Genomic DNA, 24,757 nt, shown 5'->3' on the forward strand with positions numbered 1-24,757 from the left:
CCCATGTCCCTCCTGGCTTGTTTCTGCAGCCAGAGAGGTGACTGGAGGCTGGATCCAAGCGGTCATCAATGCTTCTTTGAAGGAAGGGGTCTTCCCCGTCACACTTAAAGAGGCGGTGGTTCGACCCCTCCTTAAGAAGCCCACCCTGGATCCAGACTCCCTGAACAACTATCATCCAGTCTCCAACCTTCGCTTTATAGCGAAAGTTGTGGAGTCCGTGGTGGCACAGCAGCTCCCTCAGTTCCTGGAGGAAACGGACTACCTGAACCCATACCAATCGGGTTTCAGACGCGGTTACAGCACGGAAACGGCATTGGTCGCTCTAGTGAATGATCTCTGGCGGGCCCGGGATGGGGGTTGCTCCTCCATCCTGGTCCTTCTTGACCTCTCAGCAGCTTTTGATACCATCGACCATGGTATCCTACTGCAGCGACTCGGGGGGTTGGCGGTAGGAGGCACCGTTTTACGGTGGTTCTCCTACCTCTCGGGCCGCTCGCAGTTTGTATGGACAGGGGGACAGAGATCCTCCCCGAGGCCCCTCACATGTGGGGTGCCTCAGGGGTCGGTTCTCTCCCCCCTGCTCTTTAACATCTATATGAAGCCGCTGGGTGAGATCATTCGTGGTTTTGGGGTGAAGTACCATCAATATGCTGATGATACTCAGCTTTATATCTCCACCCCGGACCACCCTGGGGATGCCCTTTCCGTGTTGTCCCGCTGCCTGGAAGCGGTGTGGGCCTGGATGGGAAGAAACAGACTCAGACTCAACCCATCCAAGACTGAGTGGCTGTGGATACCGGCATCTCGTGAACTAGTGGTCCCGTCACTTGTGATAGGAGGGGAGGTACTAACTCCCTCAGAAAGGGTTCGCAATCTGGGTGTCCTCCTGGATTCACGGCTTTCTTTAGAAGATCATCTGACGGCCGTGACCAGGGAGGCCTTCGCACAAGTACGCCTGGTGCGCCAGTTGCGCCCTTTCCTAGACCGGGATGCCCTCGCCACGGTCACTCACGCCCTTGTTACTTCTCGGTTGGACTACTGTAATGCCTCTACATGGGGCTGCCCTTGGGATGAACCCGGAGGCTACAGCTAGTCCAGAATGTGGGGGTTGTTATGGGGGCTTCTCGTTACTCCCGTGTGACACCTCTCCTGCGCGAGCTGCACTGGCTGCCGGTGGTCCTTCGGGTCCGTTTCAAGGTGCTGGTGCTCACCTATAAAGCCCTATATGGCTTAGGCCCGGGGTACTTGCAGGATCATCTCCTGCCATCCTCCTATCGTCCCGTGCATTCCCACAGAGCGGGCCTCCTCAGGATGCTGTCAGCCACACAATGTCGGCTGGCGGCCCCCAGGGGAGAGCGTTCTCTGTGGGAGCGCCGACCCTCTGGAACAGTTTGCCCACCGGGCTTAGGCAGCCCCCGACCTCCTCTCCTTCCGCCGCGAACTGAAGACGTGGCTTTTTTATCAAATCATTTTAATCAAATGATCCATTGGGGGATTTTTACATTGAAATAATTTTAATAAATTTTAATTTGATTTTAATTTTTTATGTAATTTTTGAATTGTTGAATGTTTTCTTTGTAAGCCGTCCTGAGTCCTTCGGGAGAAGGGCGGCATATAAATTACATAAATAAATAAATAAATAAATATTGGCACATCTGGGAAAACCTGAATCGAAAGTTTCCAGGTTTTCCCCACCCAAAGGAAAGTCCAAGTCCCTGCCCATCACCCACAAGTTCATTACATGGTCCAATCAAAGCACCGTCCCAACTGGAGATGCCTCCCAGCCACATCCCTCCAGGTGCAGGGCAAGATGTCCTTGGTCCATACAATCCCCCCTCCCAGTTTCCCACAGCAGTAAAGTTCTGGAAGCCATCTTTTGCATTATATCTTCAGGCCTGCCAGTAAGTTTCTTTCAGTCAAAAAGAAATAAAATCCCCTCATGGGAATTATGTCATCTAACAACAAGAACACAAAATTTCTGCATGGACTCCCATCTAAGAACTCTACAGATCCTGGATGTTGATCATGGCCATATTTATTTTTCTTTCAACAACTTTTACGTGCTCTTCAATTTTGCCAAAATAAGCACCAAATGGAAAGGGGGAGGGGGACATTTGCTAGCAATTGGAGTGAGGAATCGGCCCCCTCTCCTTCATTCCTCCTAACCACATGATCAAGATGCAAATCTACCTTAGCACACAAAATTGGAAACTTGCTGCCGTAAGAAGGGTTTTTTCTTTTAAAAGCCTTTGATGATCCCAGCTGAGCCGCCCAATCATCAGAGCCTTTTTTTTTTACTTTTAAAAGCATTTTTTCGGCCGAAGAGGTTGTAGAAAAAATCCTTTTAAAAGTAAAAAAAAAGTCTCTGATGATTGTGCGACTCAGCTGGGCATGGGGGCGGGAGGGATTTTTGCTACCGGTTCTCCGAACCCCCTTCCTCCATCGCTACCGGATCGGGCGATCCGGTCCAAACTGGGAGCATTTCACCCCTGCTCACATCTTTTGTGAGCACCCTTGGTACCTATTGCCGTGGTTGAGAAATTATGCATTTGAACCCATAATTAAAAGTCTTTTTGCAAGGGGAAGAGTACTAAAATACTTTAAAAGTACCGGCATAAATTGATTTTCTGGAAAACAAGCTAGAAAAACATTTCAGTGTCGTCAAACTGCATAAAAGCTTCTTCCAAGAATTATTCATCTACTTAATAAAGCCTTTTTTTAATCAGAGCCATGACTTTGGGGAAAAGCAGAAAATGAGGTATAGGCAAGCACATTCCCAAGGATGTTGTGATTTACCTGCCTTTTGTAAGACTTAGTTTCTAGGTTTTCACTTCACCTCCCTTCTTATTACCCCATGTTTTTATTTTTGTTACTTTAGGGGAAAAAAAATCAGTGATATGATCAGGGCTTGCATCACTGTGGACAGGTTCAAAGGATCATATCCACTTTTCTATTGCCCTTATTTAATCTCCTTCCAGCGTGGCTATGTATGTATGCATGTGTCAACTGAAAACTGAGGTAGCTACACAGACAGAATTCCAAACGAGGCCCTATTTTTATGGAGACATTGTAAAATTTCTCTATGATCATGGAAAGGAAAGGTTTTTATTTGGATGATATGACTCACTGGAGGAAGTTAATTTAACTTCAAACAGGATGGAGGTTTGGGAGTAAAGCTTATCCTCTCTGAATTAATAGGCTTATTCATTTGATCTAACTTACTCATTGAAACATCATGCTAATTCTTGGAAATCCAGTTCATCATGCCAAGTCAGCAGTGCCATTAAATATATTTTGATCGTATAGTTTCTGTCTCTCATTATTGCCTGTGACATCACATTGCTGTTATGACACTTGGATTACATAGCGGTAGGGGCAGAGAAAATGGCTTTTCACCACCAATATACAGAGTTCGATAGGTAGAGAAAGTCAAGGCCATTGTGTTCTGTATTGATAACAACTCCTTTCCTTAAAAAACTAAAAAAAAAAAAAAATCAGTACTTTTCAGAATGTTTTTTGGGAAAAGATCATGTCTTCACTTCCCACGACCAGCCACAAATCAGCAAACAGTAAAGAAAGGAAGCTTGCTTTCAAGGATCAGGCCTGTGACAAAATCTAGTCTGAACTTACCATCACTGGTCAAGTCTCAGAAGCTGAAACGCTGTGATAAAATGGATGAGATAAATGAAGTATTCCTAAAGCTCTCTATGCTTTACAACAATTTGCCTGATCCACTGAGAGATATATTGCTTCAATGTGCATGTGAAGATCAACAAAAGTGTAAGTTGTTATCACATATATATCCATATCTGCAAAGTGGTAGCTCAGCCTCAGTTCAAGGTTGACTCAGCCTTCCATCTTTCCGAGGTGGGTAAAATGAGGACTCAGATTGTTGAGGGCAATATGCTGACTCTGTAAACCGCTTAGAGAGGGCTGTAAAGCACTGTGAAGTGGTATATAAGTCTAAGTGCTATTGCTATTTATATATTGGAGGGATAGGATGGAAATGTAATTCAGTGGAATGGAAACTACCATAAGGGCACTGTCTCTCCCACATATTCCCATGTGCCTTGAATGTGAAGCAGTGGGGAGAGTTTCAAAAGGATTTATCCAGATGACTGGACTAGATGAGTGGTTTTAGCTCTGGTGTAAGTGTTGCCTGATATATCCTCCCAATACTGCACTACTTAGGACTTTAAAGATACAGCAGGATTTTCAGTTGGGTTCAGAAGCCTACTATGTTCCAATGCAACAGTTTTAATAGAGGCACAATTCTACACTGGCATCTCCAGAAATATGTGTACTCCTTGTGTGTTGAAGTTTCAGAAGCAATTCAAAATTCTGCTCTGGACCTCGCTTGACTGGTTGTGAGATGCCTATCTTGAGTTGTGGTAACTTTTGCCTTTTGTTGATGTTGGTTATGATGTGACTTGTAGCTTAGCTTCTGGATCATCTCCAAAGGCAGCACCATGTAAAGTACATTGTATAGCCTAATTGGGCATTCATAGAGGTGTGAGATAATGGAATGTGAAGTTTGGTACTATTGCATTAATTTGGGGATAAAGGAGATGTAGTTGTTAGTATGGAGTTCATATCTTCTGTAATTGGCTTAAAGCAAAACAATACTATTTCAAAATTGCATTGTTGTAGTTTTTATTTGGCAGACCTAGATTCTAACAGTGACCGCATTGAGTTTATTTAACTCCTAACTTCTTAATAACTGCAGTCTGAAAAGTTGTACCTACTTTTAAAAAGCTAATGTGCAGAAGAAAAATAATGTCTGAAGTGGGATAAAGAAAGGATTATATTTCAATAAAATTAATCTTCTCTGGCAAGGAGAGCTTTTAATAGTGCCCAACTGGAAAATCCAATTCAGTGCTTTGGAAGAAAAGATCATTAAGAGATTTTTTTTTTTTTAAAAAAAAAGATTTAATAGCAGAATAAGAAAGAAAATATTTCAAATTAAACTGAAAAAGGAAATGGGAAAACCAACAGCAAATGACATTGAGTTATTTATTTTTTTATTGAAGAATCAAAACTCCACATTACAACAATCCTTTCCTGGTTTTGAATGTTATTTATAAATTATAAATTTAAGTTTGTTAATTGCAGGTTAAAATATGGATCTGTTTCTCCAGTCATCCTTAGTAGTATAATACTATTTAGTATAATAAAAAGCTATCATACAATTAAATGTAAGGGCACATTCCTTCCTCCCTTCATTTCTGCCACCTACTCTGAGCAGTCAATACCTTATCAGCCAATTAAACATTCAATACAATAAAAATCCTGTTTCTTTTAAAGAATCAAGACACACATTTTCAGTTTGAGCCACAAGCACAATGGCACAATTTTTTAAAAAATCAACTTATTTTCAAAAGACTAGAAATGTAGGTGCTGTACTTCTAGAGCAGGGGTGGGCAAATGTGGCTCTTTTACAACCTGTGGACTTCAACTCCCAGAATTCCTAAGCCAGCTGTCTCAGGAATTCTGGGAGTTGAAGTCCACAGGTTGTACAAGAGCCACATTTGCCCACCCCCGTTCTAGAGAATGGTAATTCCATAAATAAAGGGGCTGTTGTTGGAAGGACTTGCTCTCTTGTTCACACCTGATGTACCTCCAAAGTAGAGGGATTGTCAACAGGACATTCTGTAATGAATAAATTGGGTGTGTAAATACTGAGCCTGATGTAACTGGAGTTGTGTAAGACTTAAAAGAGATTAGTGCTTTGAATTGAACTTGGAAGCTGACTGGTAAGCAATACAGCAATTTCAAAATAGAAGTTATCCTGTGTTGGTGGGGTTAATCTGCCAGCACTTTAGTCAGCTAAACTTCCTGGGTTGTGCCAGCTGTAGCTTTTGAATTGCTTCCAAGGGCAGCCCCATGTAGAACATGTTACGGTATCCAGCCAAATGGTGACCCAGCTGTTTGAGACATGACCAACAAAGGCATAGTTTCAAGGCCAGTAAGAAGGAAGGGAAACCCTACCAAACCACCAATACATTTTAAATTGCAGACAATTCTCCCCTTCTCTTCAGGTTATAAGGTTTCCTACTTTGACAATTTCTCGATGAATTTGATACCTAAAGAGGCATATTGTTCACCACCGCCAAGTCATATGCCTCTATCAAAAAGAAGGGTTTCCAACCAGATTGCCAATCAGCCTAGACCTTTAGGAGTCTATAGACAAGATATGCCGCTAGCAACTATCATTGCAAGGTGAGATACAAATAAACAATTATTTTTAATCATTGCGTCTCCTACACTCCATTCAGTCTCTATTGTTCTTTTTTTCTAAGTTTCATTTGTCACCCATTGCTCCCAAATCTCTATTATTTTGCTACATAGACAATTCTTTTTCTAATACCAAGCAATATTAGAGAAACAGAATTTACTAACCTCTACAAAATATAGTATGACAAAAGTAGAGAATATTGATGTACAGCTGTGTTGAACTGTTGTTTGTGGTGTTTCTGAGTTTGACTGTTTTCATGCAGCCTTTCATTACTAGCTAAATAACACCACCAGTTCATAGAAAAGTAAAGTTTGCTGATAGTTTACATGTAGTGGCTTACCCTGCCAGCCATGGTTGGAGTATAGATTCTTCCTTGAAATTTCCTTGAGTAGAGCATTGTTTCTCCTTTTATTGTTTATTTGGCTATTTTTTGTTCAATTGGGTACTGGTTGCTAAAGACAATGGACTTTTTTTTTAACTTTTGGTTTTATCATTTAAATGATGCATACATGATATTTAGCTTTATGTGTCTGTTGATGGTTGATTTATCAGAATGCCAAACTCCCAAGAATTCCTAACATTTTTGGATTTGACTGGATCTAAATGTCAAGTTTCCCAGTTGAAATTGTTGAATTCATTCATTTATTTATTCATGATTCATCCAATTTCTATAAATGCCCATTAACATTTGTGACTTTGGGCAACTCATAGTTTAAAACAATTCAATAACACAACTAATAAACAAAATACAGGAAAACAGCAAAAACAGAATAACTCCTTAAAACCAAATGAAACACCTAATTAGAAGCAAAACGAAAACCCCCAAAAATACAAAAGCAGGCAATGCACGTTGTGGATCAATTTAGCTAACTTGAGTTGTAAAGCTGTTGCTTTTAGCTGTAATGTCTCAGATGTTGGATTCAGAGGTAGTAGCTCTAAGGCATAGAATGAAACTTTTATTTTTTTTAAAAAACTATGAAAAAGTGTGGAAAAAACCTAGTAATCTATGGTTTTGGCTATGGCTACAACTGTTGCTATAATTGGCTTGACAAATAAAAAGGCACTATTAATTTTAGCATGGACTGAGTGCTGATTCATAGGGTCAGAGCTTCTGCTTATATACCTAAGACTGTGTCTGATGTTATTGATGACAAAATGAAAAAGAAATAGGCAGAGCCTGTAATGTGAAGGATAGAAACGCTGATATTGATTGGATTCCTTTGAGTCTTGATGAATATTCACAGGCTGACAGTGTAATAAAAGTTTTGAACATGATCCAATATCCTATCAACCTTTTTACTGAATAATTGATTTTCTATGGGAGATCTATGGAAGAGCCAAGCCATGGTAATGAAGGCCATCAGAACCTGACACTGTTTCTGCAGCAAGATCCTCGAAGTAAAGTCTGCTTATTTAACGCTTTGCAATTCAGCTAGCTTCAGCATGGAAAACGACAGGTAGTCCTCGACTTAGCACCGTGATTGGGACTGGAACTTTCATCGCTAAGCAATGTGGTCATTAAACAAGTTATGTCCAATTTTATATCCTTTTTGCTATATTCAATAAGTGAATCACATGATCCCAGGATGCTGCTGTCAGCACTTCAAGCTGCATTTACTCTAGTGCTGACATAAGAAGGAGAGGCGGAGGCGTCTGGAAAGGGACATTTGATTTTTCACCTACTTATTTTCCCTGGAGATAATATCCCCTAGGAGATGGGATGGGAGGGGGGAAATTCCTTTGAGCTGGAGCGGTAGATTAGGGGTAGAATGACTTGGAAGATGGCCAATGAGTGCAGGAGAGTGGGGAACGGAAAGGGAGGGTTTTGGGTCTGGAAGTCAGTGTTGGCTTCGATGGACCCGGGTGTAGAATGTCGTGCTTAATAAACAGGAGTTTTCCTTCAAAGACTTTGTTTGAAATGCAATTTATTTGAGACGACCTCGAAGCCTGACAGCTGCGACAATTGTGTATGAATCAGTTGTAAGTCATTTTTTAAAAGCACCATCGTAATTTCAAGTTACTAAATGAATGGTCATTAAATTAAGGACTACTTGTAATGATGAGTTGCTTGTCATTATCTTGGATGGAGAATATTGTTTCCCCCCCCCCTCCCAATTCTGATATTTGGCATTGTAAGATTAGCATTAGTTTCTGAGCAAAAGAGCACTACATCTAACAAGGAAACACAACCATCTTCCTACATCTGGTACAAATTTTCAAATGTTTGGTAGGTTGGTAGGCAATTGTGGAAGGCAATTGTGGTAGGCAATTGTGGAATACAAGGATCCTTATCCATATTTAGCTATGCTGGTATTCCTAGAAACTTGAATTTTGCAGTAATTTAAAAATTGTGTACCAAGCCATATGTTTTGACTCACTCTGGGGATCAAGAGATTGGATTACTATATTAGCTCAATATAGAATTTAATGTCCTCAGAATAGTTTGCTCACCAATGTCTGCATTCAGGGTACATAAAAACATGGGAACCTATGAATTACCAGTTGTATATATATAAGAGAACTACAACCACATTAACAGTTTTAAAACCATATGGACCAAATGAGTGATATAGATGTTTCAAATTCTTCCTAAGTTCACAGTTAATATAGTAGTATAGTCACTGATGATATCTTGAGAATGGACGTTGTCTTACCTGAATGTTCCTTTTCTGGGCGCTGCATACACTATTCATGAATGGGTTAAATTCTTCAGCCTTTGGCAAACAACTGAGAGCGAATTAGAAGAAACTTCTCTTTCCCGGCTTCCTAGTCACGCCCCCCAGTCCCATGATATCCCAGTCTGAACGAAGTTGAACAAACCACAAACCTCTGACGAGTGAAAACAACATAACTTTATTAACAACCAACATAGTAGAACATGGGCAACACGCCTGGGCAGGCAGCTGTAACCTAGGGAGGGTATGGATAGTGTAAGCAGCGCCCAGAAAAGGGACGTTCAGGTAAGACAACGTCCATTTTCCTGTGCGCTGCTCCCACTATCCATGAATGGGATATACCCAAGCTTAAACTCTACGGGCAGGAGGCTGACTGCCTCTAGTGTCCTCCTCCGTCAGGACTCGTTGGAGTACTCTGCGACCAAAAGACGCCTCCGCTGAATTATAGGCGTCAATTCTGTAGTGTTGAATGAACGGAGACAACGATGACCAGGTGGCCGCTCTGCAAATGTCTGCTACTGACGCCTGTGTGGCCCAAGCTGCCGTGGTAGCCGTGCTGCGGGTAGAGTGGGGTAAAATTCTGCCCGGCCTCTGTCTTGAGTTTAGGTCGTAGGCCAGGGCGATGCAGGCCTTAATCCATCTGCTGACTGTAGAGGCCGAGATCTTCTGGCCCATGGAAGCTGGGTTGAATGACACCAGGACCACCTCCGTGCGGCGAAATGAAGAGGTCCTGTGAATGTAGTGGCGTAGGGCGCGACGCACGTCGAGAGTGTGCCAGCGCTTTTCTCTGTCCCCTTGAGGCGAGGGGCAGAAGTCCGGAAGGATGAGTTCCTGAGCCCTGTGAAACCAGGAATTCACCTTTGGAATGAACGCCGGGTCAAGACGTAGTATCACCGTGGAGTCTCTGAAGATGCACAAGTCCTTGCAGACGGAGAGTGCCGCTAGTTTGGAGACCCTCCTAGCCTAAGTGATTGCTAGGAGAAAGGTAACCTTAAACGACAGGTATTTGAGGGCGACTGAGTCCAACGGTTTGAAGAGAGGGGGCGGTCAAGGCCCGTAGAATCAGAGGCAAGTCCCAAGAAGGATATCGGTGCACCGTGGGGGGGGGGGCGCAGATTCGTGGCCCCGTGTAGAAACCCCTTGATAAGCGGGTGGTGCGCCAGGGACTGGTATGGTGCACAATGACTGTAGACAAGGCCGCTGTCTGTCGTCTCAGGGTCGCTGGTGCCAGTCCCTTATCGAGTTCCTCCTGTAGGAACACCAGTACGTCTCGTATTGTGGCTGTCGTGGGGTCGACATGATGGATCTACCCCCAGCGACAGAAGGCCTTCCACGATGTCTCGTAAATGCGAGAGGTCGATGGCCGTCTAGCCGCCTGGATGGTACTGACGACGGTGTTCGGCAGATTGTCTTTCATTAAGATGACCCTCTCAAATGCCAGACGGCTAATTGGAGCCACTGAGGCTCTGGATGGGAGACTGCTCCCTGGCGTAGAACGACCCGATGGGGTGGGATCACCCACGGCTGGTCCACTGAGAGGGCCACTAGGTTGGCGTACCACGGCCTTCTGGGCCAATTTGGGGCCACTAGGAGTAGGTTGGCCTTTTCTAGCAGTAGCTTCCTGATGAGCCGCGGGATCAGTGGGATCGGCAGAAATGCATACAGGAGGCCAGCCGGCCATTTGCAACGAAGGGCGTTGTGATCCTCCGCTTGAGGAGTTGGGTAGCGAGACATGAAGCGGGGTAACTGCGTGTTGTCTGGAGTTGCGAAAAGATCCACTGCCGGTCTCCCGAAGCGTAGAGCAAGCTCCTGGAAGAGGCTGGGGTGGAGTTGCCATTCCGCCTGGTCTATCGTTTCTCGACTGAGCCAGTCTGCTCTGACGTTTGTTTCGCCCGAGATGTGGTCTGCCTTGATTGACAGAAGGTGCCTTTCCACCCACTCGAACAGGGCTTCTGACTCTAACATAAGAAGCCAGGATCTTGTGCCCCCCTCTCTGTTCACGTGCGCCTTGGCTGAGATGTTGTCCGTCAGGATTAGCAAGTGTTGAGCTTGGACTGTGGCTTGAAACTTGAGGAGGGCCAGCCTGATCGCCTGCAGCTCCAGTAAGTTGATGCTGTTGAGCTGCTCGCAACGGGACCACTGGCCTTGCGCCACTAGGTTGTGAAGGTGCACGCCCCACCCCCGAAGGCTTGCGTCCGTGGTAAGGACCAGTCTGTCTGGTTCCAGAAAGTCGGAGCCCTTGAGGAGAGCTGGAGTTGTCCACCACATGAGGGAGAGACGTACTTGGGTGGTGAGGCTCACTTCGCGGTTCGAGTTGGCTTTTCCCGCTTGCTGGAAGGGGAGGAGGAACCACTGGAGCGCCCTCGAGTGTCTGCGTGCCCACAGAACGATACCGAAGCAAGAGACCATCTTCCCGAGAAGGCACGACAGCTGGAGTAGTGGCACCCTCTTCTTTGCCATTATCTGCTGGACCAAGGCTTGAATGCTCTGGACCCTGTCCGGGGACAAGAAGACCTGCCCTTTGACCGAGTCTATCACTGCTCCCAAATGGAGGATTTGGGTAGAGGGTTGGAAGTGGCTCTTCTTGAAGTTGATCGAGAAGCCGTGGTTTTGGAAGGCCTCCAGGACTAGCTCCATGTCCCTGACTGCCTGGTTCTGCGATGTCGAGAGGACCAGGATGTCATCCAGATAGCAGAGGACTCTCACTGGGATGGCCCGAAGCCTGGCTGCCACCACCGCTACCAACTTGGTGAAGGTGCGGGGTGCCGAAGATAGGCCGAAGGGCATTGCTCGGTACTGAAAGTGCTGCCCCGCATACTCGAACCTCAGGTACCGACGGTGCTCTGGATGTATAGGCACATGTAGGTAAGCCTCTCGGAGGTCCACTGACCGAAGGAGGTCCCCTTGTCGCACCCCCGCCAGAATTGACCGGAGCGAGTGCATCTTTTTAAAAAAAATAAATTAAAAAAAATCGTTATTTACATTTCATTTAAAAAGAAAAAAACAAACAACATAAAATGACAGACAAAACAGTACAACAATAAACATATGTACTTCCATATAGTACCTTAGTGAACAAATATTCGGTACTATAACTCTAAATTATATTCCGGAGAAGACAGAACATCTTATATTTCTTAGTGAATCACTTAGGTCTGTCCGACCACACTTATCTTATATAATATAAATTTCTCTTTAAATACCAATCCTCAACTAATGTGGGTTATAGATTTCTCTTTTCTAACCATTTATAGAATTTGTCCCAAGCTAAACCTACTTGTGTTTGCTCTCTATCCTGTAATTTTTTAGTTAGCGTATCTGCTTCCGCACATTCCAAAATTTTTTTTATAATAGCCTCCTCTGTTGGGATATTTTGGTTTTTCCAAAATTGCGCGTATGTCAGTCTCGCCGCTGTAATGATATGTAATCATTACATATAAGTCCTTTTTTATATTTTCCGGCTTGGAGCCGAGCAGGCATGTCTCTGGTCGCCAGTCGATTTTTAACACTAATATCTCATTGAGCCATTTTTTAATTTTCCCCCAAAATATCACTACCTTCGGACACGACCACCATTGGTGATAATAAGTGCCATGTTCCCCTCCACATTTCCAACAATCCGCCGACTGCCCAGAGAACATTTTAGCTAGTCTATTGGGAGGCAGATGCCACCTGTATATCATTTTATAGATATTTTCTTTGTAGGCCGTGGATACTACTAATTTCATATTATCCCACCAGATCTCTTGCCATTTATCTAGGTGTATTGGATACCCAAAATTCTTCCCCCAAGCGATCATAGAATCTTTGACTATTTCCTCACCTATCTCTAATTTCATAAGCAATTTGTAGGATTTTGAAATCATACCTTTTTCTTGACCCATCAAGATTTTATCTAATTCTTGTAATTCTCCATCAATCCCTTTTCCATCCCTATCCTTTTGGTATTTAGACTGAATCTGCACATAACTCCACCAATCCATTTGCATTCCTTGGGCAGTTAATTCCTGTTTAGACTTTAATCTCCCTTGTATGTTCAGCAGGTCTTTATATGTTAATTTTTTAGCCACATTATATAAATTGGGATATGTCACTGCTTCTAAAGGTGCTAACCAACAGGGCGTTTTAATGTAGTATTTTTTACTGACTTTTTCCAAATTGCGGATTAGAATCTTTCTTATATAATGTTGGGTAAACCATTTACTCTGTGGGATATTCTCACACCAAAGTGCCTTATGCCAACCTTGTTGTATATCAAAACCTTCTATCTTAAGGAGACGATTATTTGATAAGGTAATCCATTCTTTTACCCAAGTTAATAAAGCAGCTGAATAATAATTCTCCCAACATGGTAATCCTAAACCTCCTCTTTCTCTTACTTCTTGCATCATCTTTCTTTTAATCCGTGGTTTCTTCCCCTGCCAAACAAATTTCGATATTATTTGATTCAACTCCATAAATTTTTTTTTTAGATAAACTCACTGGTGTAGTCTGAAATAGAAAATTGAACTTTGGTAAAACATAGGATTTCACTGTTGTAACTCGTCCTAGTAGTGAGAGTTGTATTTTACCCCATCTATCTAAATCTTTTTTAATTTGAATTAGTAATTTGTTATAATTGTCCTCCTGTATACTCGAACATCTATTAGTTAGCCAGATTCCCAAGTATTTAACTTTATTAACTACTTTTAGTCCAGTTACCACCTGTAGCTCTCTCTTAGATTCTTCTAGGATATTCTTAGTTAATATATTTGTTTTGTTTTTATTAATTAATAACCCTGCTACAGCCCCAAATTCTTCAATTCTCTCTAATAAGTATAAACAGGATTCTATGGGCTCTTCCAAAATAAAAACCATATCATCAGCAAAGGCCTGGGTTTTATATACCTGTTGTCCAATTCTAAGGCCTTTAATTTTTTCTTCATTCCTTATTTTACGTAATAGGGTTTCTAATGATAAAATAAAAAGTAAGGGAGATAGGGGACATCCCTGTCTTGTGCCTTTGCCAATAGCAAATTCTTCCACGGAGCGAGTGCATCTTGAACCTGCGGTATTGTACTGACTGGTTCAGACGCTTCAAATTCAGGATCCCCCTCCAACCTCCCGAGTTCTTGGGAACGAGGAAGAGGGTTGAGTAGAACCCCTCTCTGTGTTGGATCAGTGGAACCGGTTCTATGGCCTTGAATTCCAAGAGATGTGCAATCTCCTGAGCCATTAGCTCTTGGAGCTCTAAGGACTGTGGGATTGCACATTGGGCGAAGCGGTGGGGAGGCGGCCCCGAGAATTCGATGTAGAGACCTGATGAAGTCGTGCGCCTTACCCACGAGTCCAACGTTGATCGGGCCCATTGTTGGGAGAATAGAAGGAGCCTTCCCCCTATAGGGCCCTTGGATCTGGAGTCACTTTCCCCTCCTGGCGGTCTTGGAACTGGCTCCACGGAAGGGACGCTTGGACTGCTGGTTTCGGCCTCTGTCTCGGAACTGCTGTCTGTCCTGAAATCTCTCCCCTCCTTGGTATTGTGAGCAGTGAAAGGAGGGCCCCCTGGACCCTGTGTTGTGACGAAAGGGCTGCTGGTATGGGTAGGGTGAGTATCTACGCTCGCGTCGCCGGAGGGACGATGGGAGAACCTTCCTTTTGTCTTTGTCGTTGACCAGGACAGGATCTAGTGAGGCCCCGAATAAATCTGGAGCTTTGTACGGGGCTGCCGCCAGCTTCCACTTAGCCTTGAGCTCGGCCTTCCAGGGACGTAGCCAGAAAAGCCTCCTGGCCGTGACAGTAGAGGCTAAGGATCTCGATGCAAACTTTGCCGAGTCTAGGGACATGTCTGCTGCATATTCGGTGGCAGCAATTATTTTATTTACGTCCTGATGAAGTCTGGTGTCCTCGGGAGGAAGTCTTTCTTGCATTTGCCTAAGCCAGATGAGGGCCGCCCTGTTGAAGAAAGACGTTGCTGTAGCTGAACGACTTGCCCAGGCCACTGCCTGGTGTGCCTTACGAAAAGCCCCCTCCGTTTTCTTGTCCTCTGCTTTAAGGCCATCCAGAACATCTGTGGGGATCATCGACCCCGATGCCAGGGACGCTACTGGCTGGTCCACTGTTGGAAGGGTCAGCAGTTCCTCCAGTTCAGGGGCTGAGCAGTACAGCTTCTTATCGAGGGATCTGGGTGTTGACAGTGAGGCTGATTGACCCCAGGGGTTCTGGATTACATCTGCGAAGAGCTGTGGACAGGGAATACAGTCCTTTTCTGGTTTGGAAGATTTGAAGAGGGCATCGTGGGGCCCCGCTGAGGAGGCTGAGGCTGCCCTGATTTCTCCCGGGATTCCCAGTTTAGTCGTGAGGCGGGCTTTATGGAGAAGCGACTTGAATAGCGCCGGATAGAAAAGCCCTTTGAAGGCTGGTGTGTCTGGCAGTAGGCCCTCATCCTCTGAGAACTCCACGTCCTCCGGCCCCTCCTCTGCTTGGTCTGACTCATCCGACGAGGACGCGTGGGGCTGAGAAGGATGGCTATGAGACTGGAACTGCTGATGCGACCCCTGGGCCAAAGAGGGGTTTGAGGGCTGTTGGGACGCCTGCTGCCAACCGGCAGCTAAGAACGCAGAAAAAGCCGACGAAAACATGGCCTGAAAATCAGGTTGGCTGGTTGGCCCTGCACCCCCTTGTGGCATGAGGCCCGCTGCTGTCAGAGTGAAGGTCGCTTCTGGTTGTAGCTGTTGTTGCAGAGTGGGGTGGGCGGCTTCTGGCAAGGGTTGGCCTGACCTGGGTGTGGTTGGAGTCACTGGTGTCAAGTTCAACTCAGCCAGGCTTGAGATGGCAGGTGCTGGCTCCCTAGTCGATGTGGGTGCCACTTCTCCCGATCCCGGCTCTGCACCAGGTGCAGCTGTGATTGCCTTTTGTGCCTTGGCCCACTGGCGCTCTAGTGCATTATGCCATCATAAGGCGTCCCTATCCTGGGTAGGGGGTGCCTTGTCTGACCTGGTTTTGCTGCTGGAATTCCCAGGGCGTTTCGCAGAGCTCTTTTTTGAATGATTAGTCCCCTTGCGAGGTGGGCTTGACTCCAATTCCATGTCTAAGGAAAAGGGTGAGTCAGACATTGTTTGCAAGCGAGCCGGGCCTGGGCTTCCTATAAAATGTGAGGCCTCTTGTCTGGCTTCGCTCCCCCCTGCGCCTCTCTCAGGCAGGCCGCCCCTGGGGACAGGTCCTGCTGGCTCCTTATTGTACAGACACAAATGCGCAATTGGCTCCCTGGTGGTACAGGAGAAGACCGGTTTGCGAAAGGTAACCAAAATGGCAGCCCGGAGGTCCGTCAAAATGGCGTCCGCATGTGGTAGGAGGCTGTAACGAGGCGGCTAAAGCAGCGGACTTGCACTGGCGGCCCGAGGGTCCTACCAGAGGCCGCACTATCTCCGGAGCAAGAGAGGACTTTTCTATACTGTAGGGGGTAAAGGGAAGCTCAGCCCGATCACGTGGCTGTACGCCGCTACACAGCGCCCCTGCGCTTAATCCTCCGATGTCCCCCGGCGAAAACAAAGGCGGGGTTTTTCTCCCGGCTCTGTAAGCAAGCACCCCCTTCCTGGGCAGCAGCAAGCCCAGCCGAGTTTAAAAAGCAAGGTGCGCCGAGGCTAGATGGCAATGAGAGCGTGGGCGGCCCGAGGCTCCGAGCCAGCCGCTCAGCTGATGTGTGCTTTGCCTGCTTCAGCACAAGCGCCCGTCTTCCAGAAGCTGCAGCGAGCCTGGCAGTTTAAAAAGTCACGCCGAGTGCTGAGCAGCCTGAGCGTGGGAGGCCGGAGGCTCCGAGCCCGCCTCCCAGCTGACGAGCGCTCTCGTGCCTTCAAAGCAGTAAAAGAAAAAACCGCGCGCTAGGAACTTAATCAAAAATAACAGAAAAGCCTAAACGCTTTGGAAGGGGAAGGATAAAAAGAAACTAAGAGAGAAATTGGAAAGAAAAAGGGGAGAAAAATACCTGTGCAGAATCAGGAGCTCCCAAAAAACTCTTCAGCGTTTGCCAACAACTGAGAGAAGACTGGGGTATCATGGGACTGGGGGGGCGTGACTAGGAAGCCGGGAAAGGGAAGTTTCTTCTAATTCGCTCTCAGTTGTTTGCCAAAGGCTGAAGGATTTAACCCATTCATGGATAGTGGGAGCAGCGCACAGGAAAAGATATGCCTATATTAACATCAAGGCCTAATCCAAGAAAGATGAACAAATGGTTAATGGATAAAGCTAAAAAAATAATTTCATTTCTTTGCAGGATGAATAGGTTGGGGAATTGGTGTGATGACAACAGTAGTAGGAATGTGGAATGGATGAACATTTTAGATAATATTTCTAAAACAAACAGGTCAAAAACAAAAACACTGTCACATACCATTGCTTATTTTAACGGGCCATTTTAATAAAAGACTCATATAATATTTCACCCCCCCAAAGGTAGTTAGTAAAATAGAGTTGTATGTCAGAACTTTGCAATTATGCTAGCTATTAAAAAAGCAAGTTGTCCAACAGTCTCCCTTCTTCCCACAGAACCAGTCGGTCTTGGAACCTCAAAGTCTCAGCTCTCCAAGTCATCTCCTGTGGCTCACAATACTTTGTAGGTTTTTGGGGAAGAAAGGCTGTGCACTCCAGGAAGAAGCATGCCTTATAGTCACCCCTTTAATACTTACCTTATGTCAGGTTTCGATGTCGTCTCAAATAAAATAAACTGCATTTCTCTTTTCCTTCTTATGTCAGCACTAGAGTAAATGCAGGTTGAAGTGCTGACATCTTACTACTAACACGGTGGGTCTGTCAGCAACAATATGGCCTGTTAGGTTGAGCTGCCTCTTGTTCCAAGCTGCACTATCTTCCAGAAATTTGAGTTAAGGCATTAATGTGAGTAAGGCAAACAATAACAGGATAAGTGAGATTTTTCACCAGGAAAATACTGCATATAGAAAGAGTCCTTTTTTCCTTTTTTTCTGCATGTGATGATCTCAGTCTTGATCATAGATCCATACTTGTTCTTAGCCAATGACAACCTTGTTCATGCCTTTTCTTCTCATGACATCTTCAGCTTTTACTGTTAAAGAAGCCACCATGGAAAAACCCCTTCAGAATTCCCTGAACATTTTAGGGGAGACGTTTTCCTGACTCTGCAATAAAATCTAAATGCCATTATGTGTCAGCGATAAGTTTTTAAAAAACTATTCAATGACATATTTACAGTCATTAAAAACTATGCAAAATACATCAGAGACTAATGAAGTGGTAAAGTATTAATCCTTATTGTATGCATTTGAAAACAGGTATTTGATCATCCTTTTCTAATACAGTTAGTGCTATTATTTTGTGTGTTTTTTTCCTTTCTCCACACTAGATGGATACCGAAGACCATGTCATTTCAATATGACCAGCAATCAACTATTCAAGAACTTGCGAATTTTGGTGACATTGAATCCCTCATCCCTTGTGGAAGACAAACAGTCATTGTCACATTCAAAGAAATTCGCTCTGCATGCAAAGCAGTGAGTGCTTTCCCGCCTAATGGCCCAAACAGGCAACTCCAGTGCTTTTGGCATCATAAATTCATGTCACAATACAAAATTCTAAAAGACAAAGAAAGCTAAGCTCTAGCCAGAATGAAGGGACCATCTGGATATGTATCCAAGGTATTCATTTAATGACAGTTTTTGTAGTAAGGGAACAGAAACAACTTACAGCAATTTATTTTGCATGATTGGCTAGAGACTAGAGCTTTGATTTCTTCTGTATGAAGCTCATTACGGCATTCATGCATTCCTCAGATAGCCATCTTTCCATGAGACATTCACATTCCTGAGAATTAACTTCGTATAGCTTCTCTTTTTCCATGTTTCGTATTAGCTGCTTGGAGACTGTCAAAGTCTGGAGAGGTAAAAGAAATAAGCAATATCTGGTTAATATGGACCACAGCAAGTCCATCTGCCTGGTATTGTTAACCGATGATCAAGGAGAGAGTTTACGTAGAGAACTAGAGCACAACATCAGGGCCTGCCCTCTGCCTTTTCTCTGCTCAATCATTTCCCCTTCAGATGACTTCTAAACCCAAAACAATCCCAGGGGAATAATTAGATACTTATCTCCCAAATGTCTATGTTATATTGCTTTCTTGGGCAAGAATAGAACTGGATCACAAATTTACTTACAATTACATGCGCTATACAACAACAACAACCAAAAAAACCCCTGGGTGTTGTTTCATAAATGAAGCAGATTGCATAACAGACTTTATTTTTATATTATTAAAGAAATTATAATAGAAATTGTCTTTCTGTTTATAGATGGTCAACAGCTGTCCCTCTACATCACAAGTGAAAAGCAGGAAGAAGGTAATTAGGACAAATAAAATCAGTCATTCCATATCCTTCTGCCTCTAATACTCATTTCTCTCAGTATATGTTAAAACCATCCGCAATACAAAAAAAAGTATCAATTTGAATTAGTTTACTGCATTTATTTAATGTCAAATACTGCCGCGAAAGCCATAAAGAATCTGTAACATAAAGAGTCAGGCAGATATAACTATGATTTGAATTCAACAGATTTTTAATTGCAATTCTCTTTGTCTCCACATACATGCAGTCTTTCTCTATAAATATGTACTCAGAAATAAGTTGTAATTGGTTGTAAAAGATTTAAAACCAGATAGGGATGTACAGAACTGCAGCATGGATATAATTCATGGTTTGGTTGTTTCCAGGGTAAGATAGATAGGCCATGATTATGTCTGAAGAAATGTTAACAGACGTAGAGGCTTGTTAAATGGATAGTTTCAAGCTGTCACTACTGTCTATTTTATAGAGTTCCACAACAGAGGATTTGAAGTAGGATTTGAAACAAAATAAATGTGTAATATTTTTATTATATTTCTTTTCTTTCCTAGTTTGTTGTTGTCCCTCCACAACCATTTTTCAATATTCTGTGGGCACCCAAGCTAGTTCAGAATCACTGAGATATTTTGGAATAACTCTTACATTCCTTTCCTTTTTTCTTTTCTTTTTCTAGTTCATTTGTTGTCTTGCAACCTTCTTCTGGGCTTCCTTATACTTTCCCTCCTGTGAATTGATGATGGCATTAGGAATGTACAAAATATTTCAGTCTTACAACATTCCAAAGGAAGCACATATAGCTCCAAGAACAAAACATTTGCTTCAAGTGGTGTCATTTCAAGTATACAGTTTGTTCTGAAGTTCTTACAGGTAATTCTTGACTTACAAGTATAATTAAGTCTGGAATTTCAGCCATAGGTCGTTGCAGTTGTAAGTCGAGGCATCCTGTGACTGGATTTGAAGTTACAACTGTTTTTTACAACGGTCATTAAATGGAGGCCACACTTGTTAAATAAATCTATCCCCCTCAATGGGCATCTTATGCCAGAAAGCAGAAGTAAAAGCCAGAAACCAGCGAAAAACACTGCAAGTTGTGATTGTGGGCCACTGCAAATGGCCATAAAAGTGAGCCAATTGTCAAGTTCCTAAAATGCAATCGTGACTATGGGGGTTTGTTTCCATCACAACTACAAAAACAGGCCATAGGTAGCTCTGGAGAGGTTCATTGTAACTCTGAACAGTTTTTAAGTGACTGTTTTTAAGTGTAAGTTGAGGACTACTTGTAATTTGCCCTTTTGTGATTGGAGACTTTTACTCTTTCCAGTTCAGCCAGTACTGTAATGGGGACCTGTCTTGTTCCTGCTGCTTCTGGTTTACCTTGAATGGAATAATATGGGATTGGAATATTAAGAGAAAAACAGACGTTCAGCATAAAAAAGTCTGTTTGCAGCTCCATCCAGTGTGCCTGGTTAAGGTTATAGCTGTTGATATTTTATAAGCTATTTGCTCTGAAAAGCTAGGGTTGTGTAGATAGGTAGGTTGCAATTAAGAGTAAGCTTTGTATATATGTTGAGTTGTGCCTTATTTTGCAAACAAAATAAGCTTTGTAGGTGCGTGCAGTGCTGTGGCCAATACTCATAGCAATAGCAGTTAGACTTATATACCGCCTGATAGTGATTTACAGCACTCTCTGTGCAGTTTACAACATAAACATATTGCCCCCCCCCCCCAAAAAAAAACCCAATCTGGATTCTCATTTTACCGATCTCGATAGAATGCAAGGCTGAGTCAATGTTGAGCCCTGTCAGGATCGAATTCCAGGTTGTGGACAGAATTTGCCTGCAATACTGCATTCTAACCACTGTGCCACCAGGGCTCCTACTGATAAGGCTGAATAGAAGTAGAAACTAATAAAATTTTGGTTGGTTGCTTTTTAGCTTTGGTATGCAGGTGCACTTTGTGCAAGCTCATACTCTTGCTACTCTTCCTTTTAATTTCTAGAGTGCATTTAAAAATTAAAAAATGGTTTGGGATTGTTATTAACCTCTTGTCCTCTCTTGGTGAGGTTCTCTTCTGTTAAAGTGTTACTCACTTGGGCTGCGTAGGTATTTATCTTCTTGCCTTATTATTATTTACTACTATTTTAGAATACATTCTGCTGGTTTCTTGAAAATCATATTTTTAACTTATGCTTTAAACTTTAATTCAATTTATTAGATAAGCAATTTTGCTAACACTAACCTTTTTAGGAAGATTGGCATAAGCCTTCAGCCTTGCCCACACTTCTTTTTGGAATGTACTGTCGGGAAAAACCTCAGTCACAAGCCCCTGCGAACAGGCTTCTGCAGCAGTTAGCTTCTTGTTGAAAAGCAGCATTTCAGTGGCCTGATTAAATGAGAAAAGAAACAACGGCTCATTCTGACTTTCCACTAATTCTAGTGCATTTGTTATATATAAGGGATAGAAGAACACTTCAGTGTATCATTCATAAACTATCTTAAGATTCAGTCATTGACATTTACCCACGACTTTGATAGGCAGCGTAAGAGTAGGCCATTTGAACAGGACTGATCAAGAAGCAGTTTTGCTATGTGACAAGGCAGTTCCCTATGATATTATTACAGCATTAGTATATTTTGGTCAGCTAATTGCTCTGAATGTTAAATGTTATTAAAATACAGACCTGATCATACCCCCATATGGCACATGTGCCCATCATTACGTAAACTGGCCTTGTAACATGTATTCCTTCTTGAACAAATTCTAAGAGCATTTTTTTTTCCTAACTCAACCATCAAGCAGATAAAATGTTCACATGTACCTTAGTTAACCCCATAATTTTGGGAAATGTGTATGAAGAACATCCTTCTGGACTTTGACCCAGGTTGCTAAAAGGAGTATGAAAGGTAGCCTGTGGGGGAAAGAAATATTGTCAACAAAGAGACTTTATTTTTCCTTAGAAGAATATAGCCATGTCATTTTCAAATGGTATGATTAAAAACTCTTGTCATACTAATAGCTCTAAGTATGAACTTCTCTGATCCAGTTACAATAGAATTGTTATCTAGAATTGTTATCTAGCAAGAGTAACTTTTAATATACACAGGATAGTTCTGTATTTACAGGGAGGGTTTTATGTACAAGTGGCAAGACTCTGATGCTGAGATGTGTAAGATTCAGTGATTCATGGATGGCATATTCTATGTCAAATCTCCTCTGAGCCATACTATCCCAGATGGAAACTGGCAGATTTTAAAAGGAAATTCCCTAAATCTGGTTTAAAGTAACCCTTGGAGTAAATACCCTACTAGGATGTAATTATAGTATGTTCTTTAACCCAGAATTATCCACAATATTGATGTTTTATGAGACTGCTTAAATGAAAAAGGAATAGTGTGATGGTCATTATGTCTCTGTTATTATTTGATGGTGACACTCCCTCGCGTTACGGGGGAGCTGCATATATGAAAACTGGAATTTTCTTTGTATGAATTAGCCTTCCATATTAAAGAATCTTATTTCTGAGACAGCTGATGCTGGAGGCAAGGAAATTGACATGTAGGCAGGGAGGGTGGGGGGGAAATCCCTAAACCCTCTGCAAGCTGGCAATGTAAGAGAAGAGGTACATAAAACAAGGAGTAAGAAAACAGTGTTGCATGAAGATGGGAGGAGGGAAGGTCTTTCAGGTTCTGCCAGAGATGCTGCCCGTAAGACAGGCAACTGGATGAGCAGGCAGCTTAGACAATCCACAGCTGATCAGTAGGAAGGACCAGAGAACCTCTGCAACAGATGAAGAACTAAAACAGTACTGAAAAGGCACCCTTGGATAAGTAGCAATGTAGTGCAAGACCCAGGAGGTTCAGGTGCAGGACTTAAGAGTTTGAGTAAAAGGAACACATTCTTATCCCCTTACATTCATTTTTTGGGGGGGAACCAGAGAAACCAGGTTAGTGAAGGAAAGTGATTTGTATCCCAAGGCAAACATTTACATAAGCAGTGGGGGAAGGTGGAAGAGGTTATCTTGTATTTTACAAGCTAAGAGTTATTAAGGTTTTCTTTTGGACTTTATTTTTGCACTTAAATATACAGTTTCATTGTATTTTTGGAGTTATAAATGAGTGTGCCAGTTTACAGGTGCTTCTAGAGAGGTTTTTCTTTTTTAATTCCATGCCTACATGCCTATATCCCTACATTCCAGTATGAGAATTTTCAGTAAAAAATATAATTCAATTTTATGAAGAAAATTCCAGTTATTCTCATAGTAGGAAAAAAAGAGCTCTATACTTTGAACAAATAAACATTATTCCAACAAATCTATGTCCACGATGATCTAATGGTAGTGACAGGAATCAAAGAGAGAAAATTTACCTGGTCTGTAGCATATACGATGTCAAACAGCCCAAGCAGTGTTACAGAGATCCCAACAGCTGGCCCATTTACCATAGCAATTAATGGCTTTGGAAAATCAATAAAATGTTGAACAAACTTTCTGCAAATAGAAAGGAACAGGAATCGATTTACAAACAAGATAATATTTTGGAATGTCACAACACATGAACATTTTTTCTGTTGGGGAAAAAAACCCCTAGCAATTTATTACATATTCCTACAGCTGAATTTCCCTGAGAATTTACATCTTTCTGGAGTTTTAAATATACAATATTTACCTTGAAATCATTCTGTGAGGCATAAAGTGCTTTTGGTTTTCCTACTATATTATTCCAGTACTGAATTGGTGAAAAGTGCATCAGAAGATTTTGTTTAAAACAATTTTTTTTGGTAATAATTTTTTTCTAGATTGAGATGCACAAAGTATTTGACTTATCTTTCTGCACTATGCACATAAAAAGGAACTAAGATGTACATTTTGAATAGTGGAAACTGGCTTCTTTAAAATCTATTATTTAATTAATTGTTTGTATAGGTATTTAAAAATAATTTGAGATAGCATATTTTCTTCCAAATATTCCAAATATTCTTGGGCAGAAATATTTTTTAATTATTATTTATTAAATTTGTTTGCCACCCATCTCGCCACAAGGCAACTTACAACATCAAAAGCAATAATAAAACCACATACACACACACCTTAATACAATAAAAATAAAAATTATAACTAAAAGATGGTGAGGAAGGGAGCAGGATGTAACTGACAATATGGGAAAATGGGGCGAAAATACAAGACAGGTATTTATTGAAGCAGAGGCTTCTAGTGAAAACTCAACAAAAGAGGATTTTTTTCCCAGTTCTGATTCCCATGCTGCACTCTGTGCAGTGATTTTTCTATATTAACTTTACGTGCTTCTATTATAGAACTGCATAGGACCTTTTTCTGCTTATCATCCATTCTGCATATTCATTATATAGTTTAACAAAAATGAAAACAAATCATACTTGAGCATCTCTGCACTATTCTTTGCAGACTCTTCCATTCCACCAGGTGAAACCTGGGTAAAGTTGTTCAGGTCATTTCCACTACAGTAATAGTCCCCATTGCCTATATA

The 24,757-nt window shown here is 42.6% G+C and overlaps 2 protein-coding genes across 8 annotated transcripts in view; one reads left to right on the forward strand and one right to left on the reverse strand.

The window, feature by feature from the left end:
* Nucleotides 1-3,363: 3,363 nt before the first annotated feature.
* On the forward strand, nt 3,364-21,945 carry LOC117672442 (testis expressed protein 56-like). Of its 3 annotated transcripts, none has more exons than XR_004593243.3 (5): nt 3,364-3,780; nt 6,039-6,219; nt 18,263-18,554; nt 19,206-19,253; nt 19,930-21,945. XR_004593243.3 is itself a non-coding variant. In XM_034429084.3 (5 exons), the coding sequence occupies exons 1-5, from the start codon at nt 3,510-3,512 to the stop codon at nt 20,110-20,112; spliced, it is 831 nt and encodes a 276-aa protein (XP_034284975.2). In that variant the 5' UTR covers nt 3,401-3,509; the 3' UTR covers nt 20,113-20,123. The 3 variants fall into 3 exon arrangements, 2 of the variants coding, with proteins under 2 accessions (XP_034284976.1, XP_034284975.2); XM_034429084.3 differs by having other exon boundaries at nt 3,401-3,780; nt 18,263-18,410; nt 19,930-20,123; XM_034429085.3 differs by lacking the exon at nt 19,930-21,945 and having other exon boundaries at nt 19,206-19,284.
* The window catches only part of ECI2 (enoyl-CoA delta isomerase 2), a 30,831-nt gene continuing 15,139 nt past the window's right edge, over nt 9,066-24,757 (reverse strand). For 2 of the 5 annotated variants that reach the window (XM_034429082.3, XM_034429083.3), the window contains exons 6-10: nt 24,648-24,750; nt 23,622-23,742; nt 22,075-22,164; nt 21,495-21,638; nt 18,543-18,789 (exon numbers count right to left, since the gene is read on the reverse strand). In XM_034429082.3, the coding sequence (XP_034284973.2) occupies nt 18,634-18,789; nt 21,495-21,638; nt 22,075-22,164; nt 23,622-23,742; nt 24,648-24,750 (614 nt within the window). In that variant the 3' untranslated portion in view covers nt 18,543-18,633. Of the gene's footprint in view, nt 11,854-17,284; nt 18,051-18,542; nt 18,790-21,494; nt 21,639-22,074; nt 22,165-23,621; nt 23,743-24,647; nt 24,751-24,757 lie in introns of those variants that run through there. The other 3 variants (XM_087890293.1, XM_087890294.1, XM_087890295.1) reach the window with 3 other exon arrangements.

Source organism: Pantherophis guttatus, chromosome 3 (assembly GCF_059756535.1).
Source record: "Pantherophis guttatus breed Tessera chromosome 3, ASM5975653v1, whole genome shotgun sequence".
In the NCBI taxonomy this organism is placed as follows: Eukaryota; Metazoa; Chordata; class Lepidosauria; order Squamata; family Colubridae; genus Pantherophis; species Pantherophis guttatus.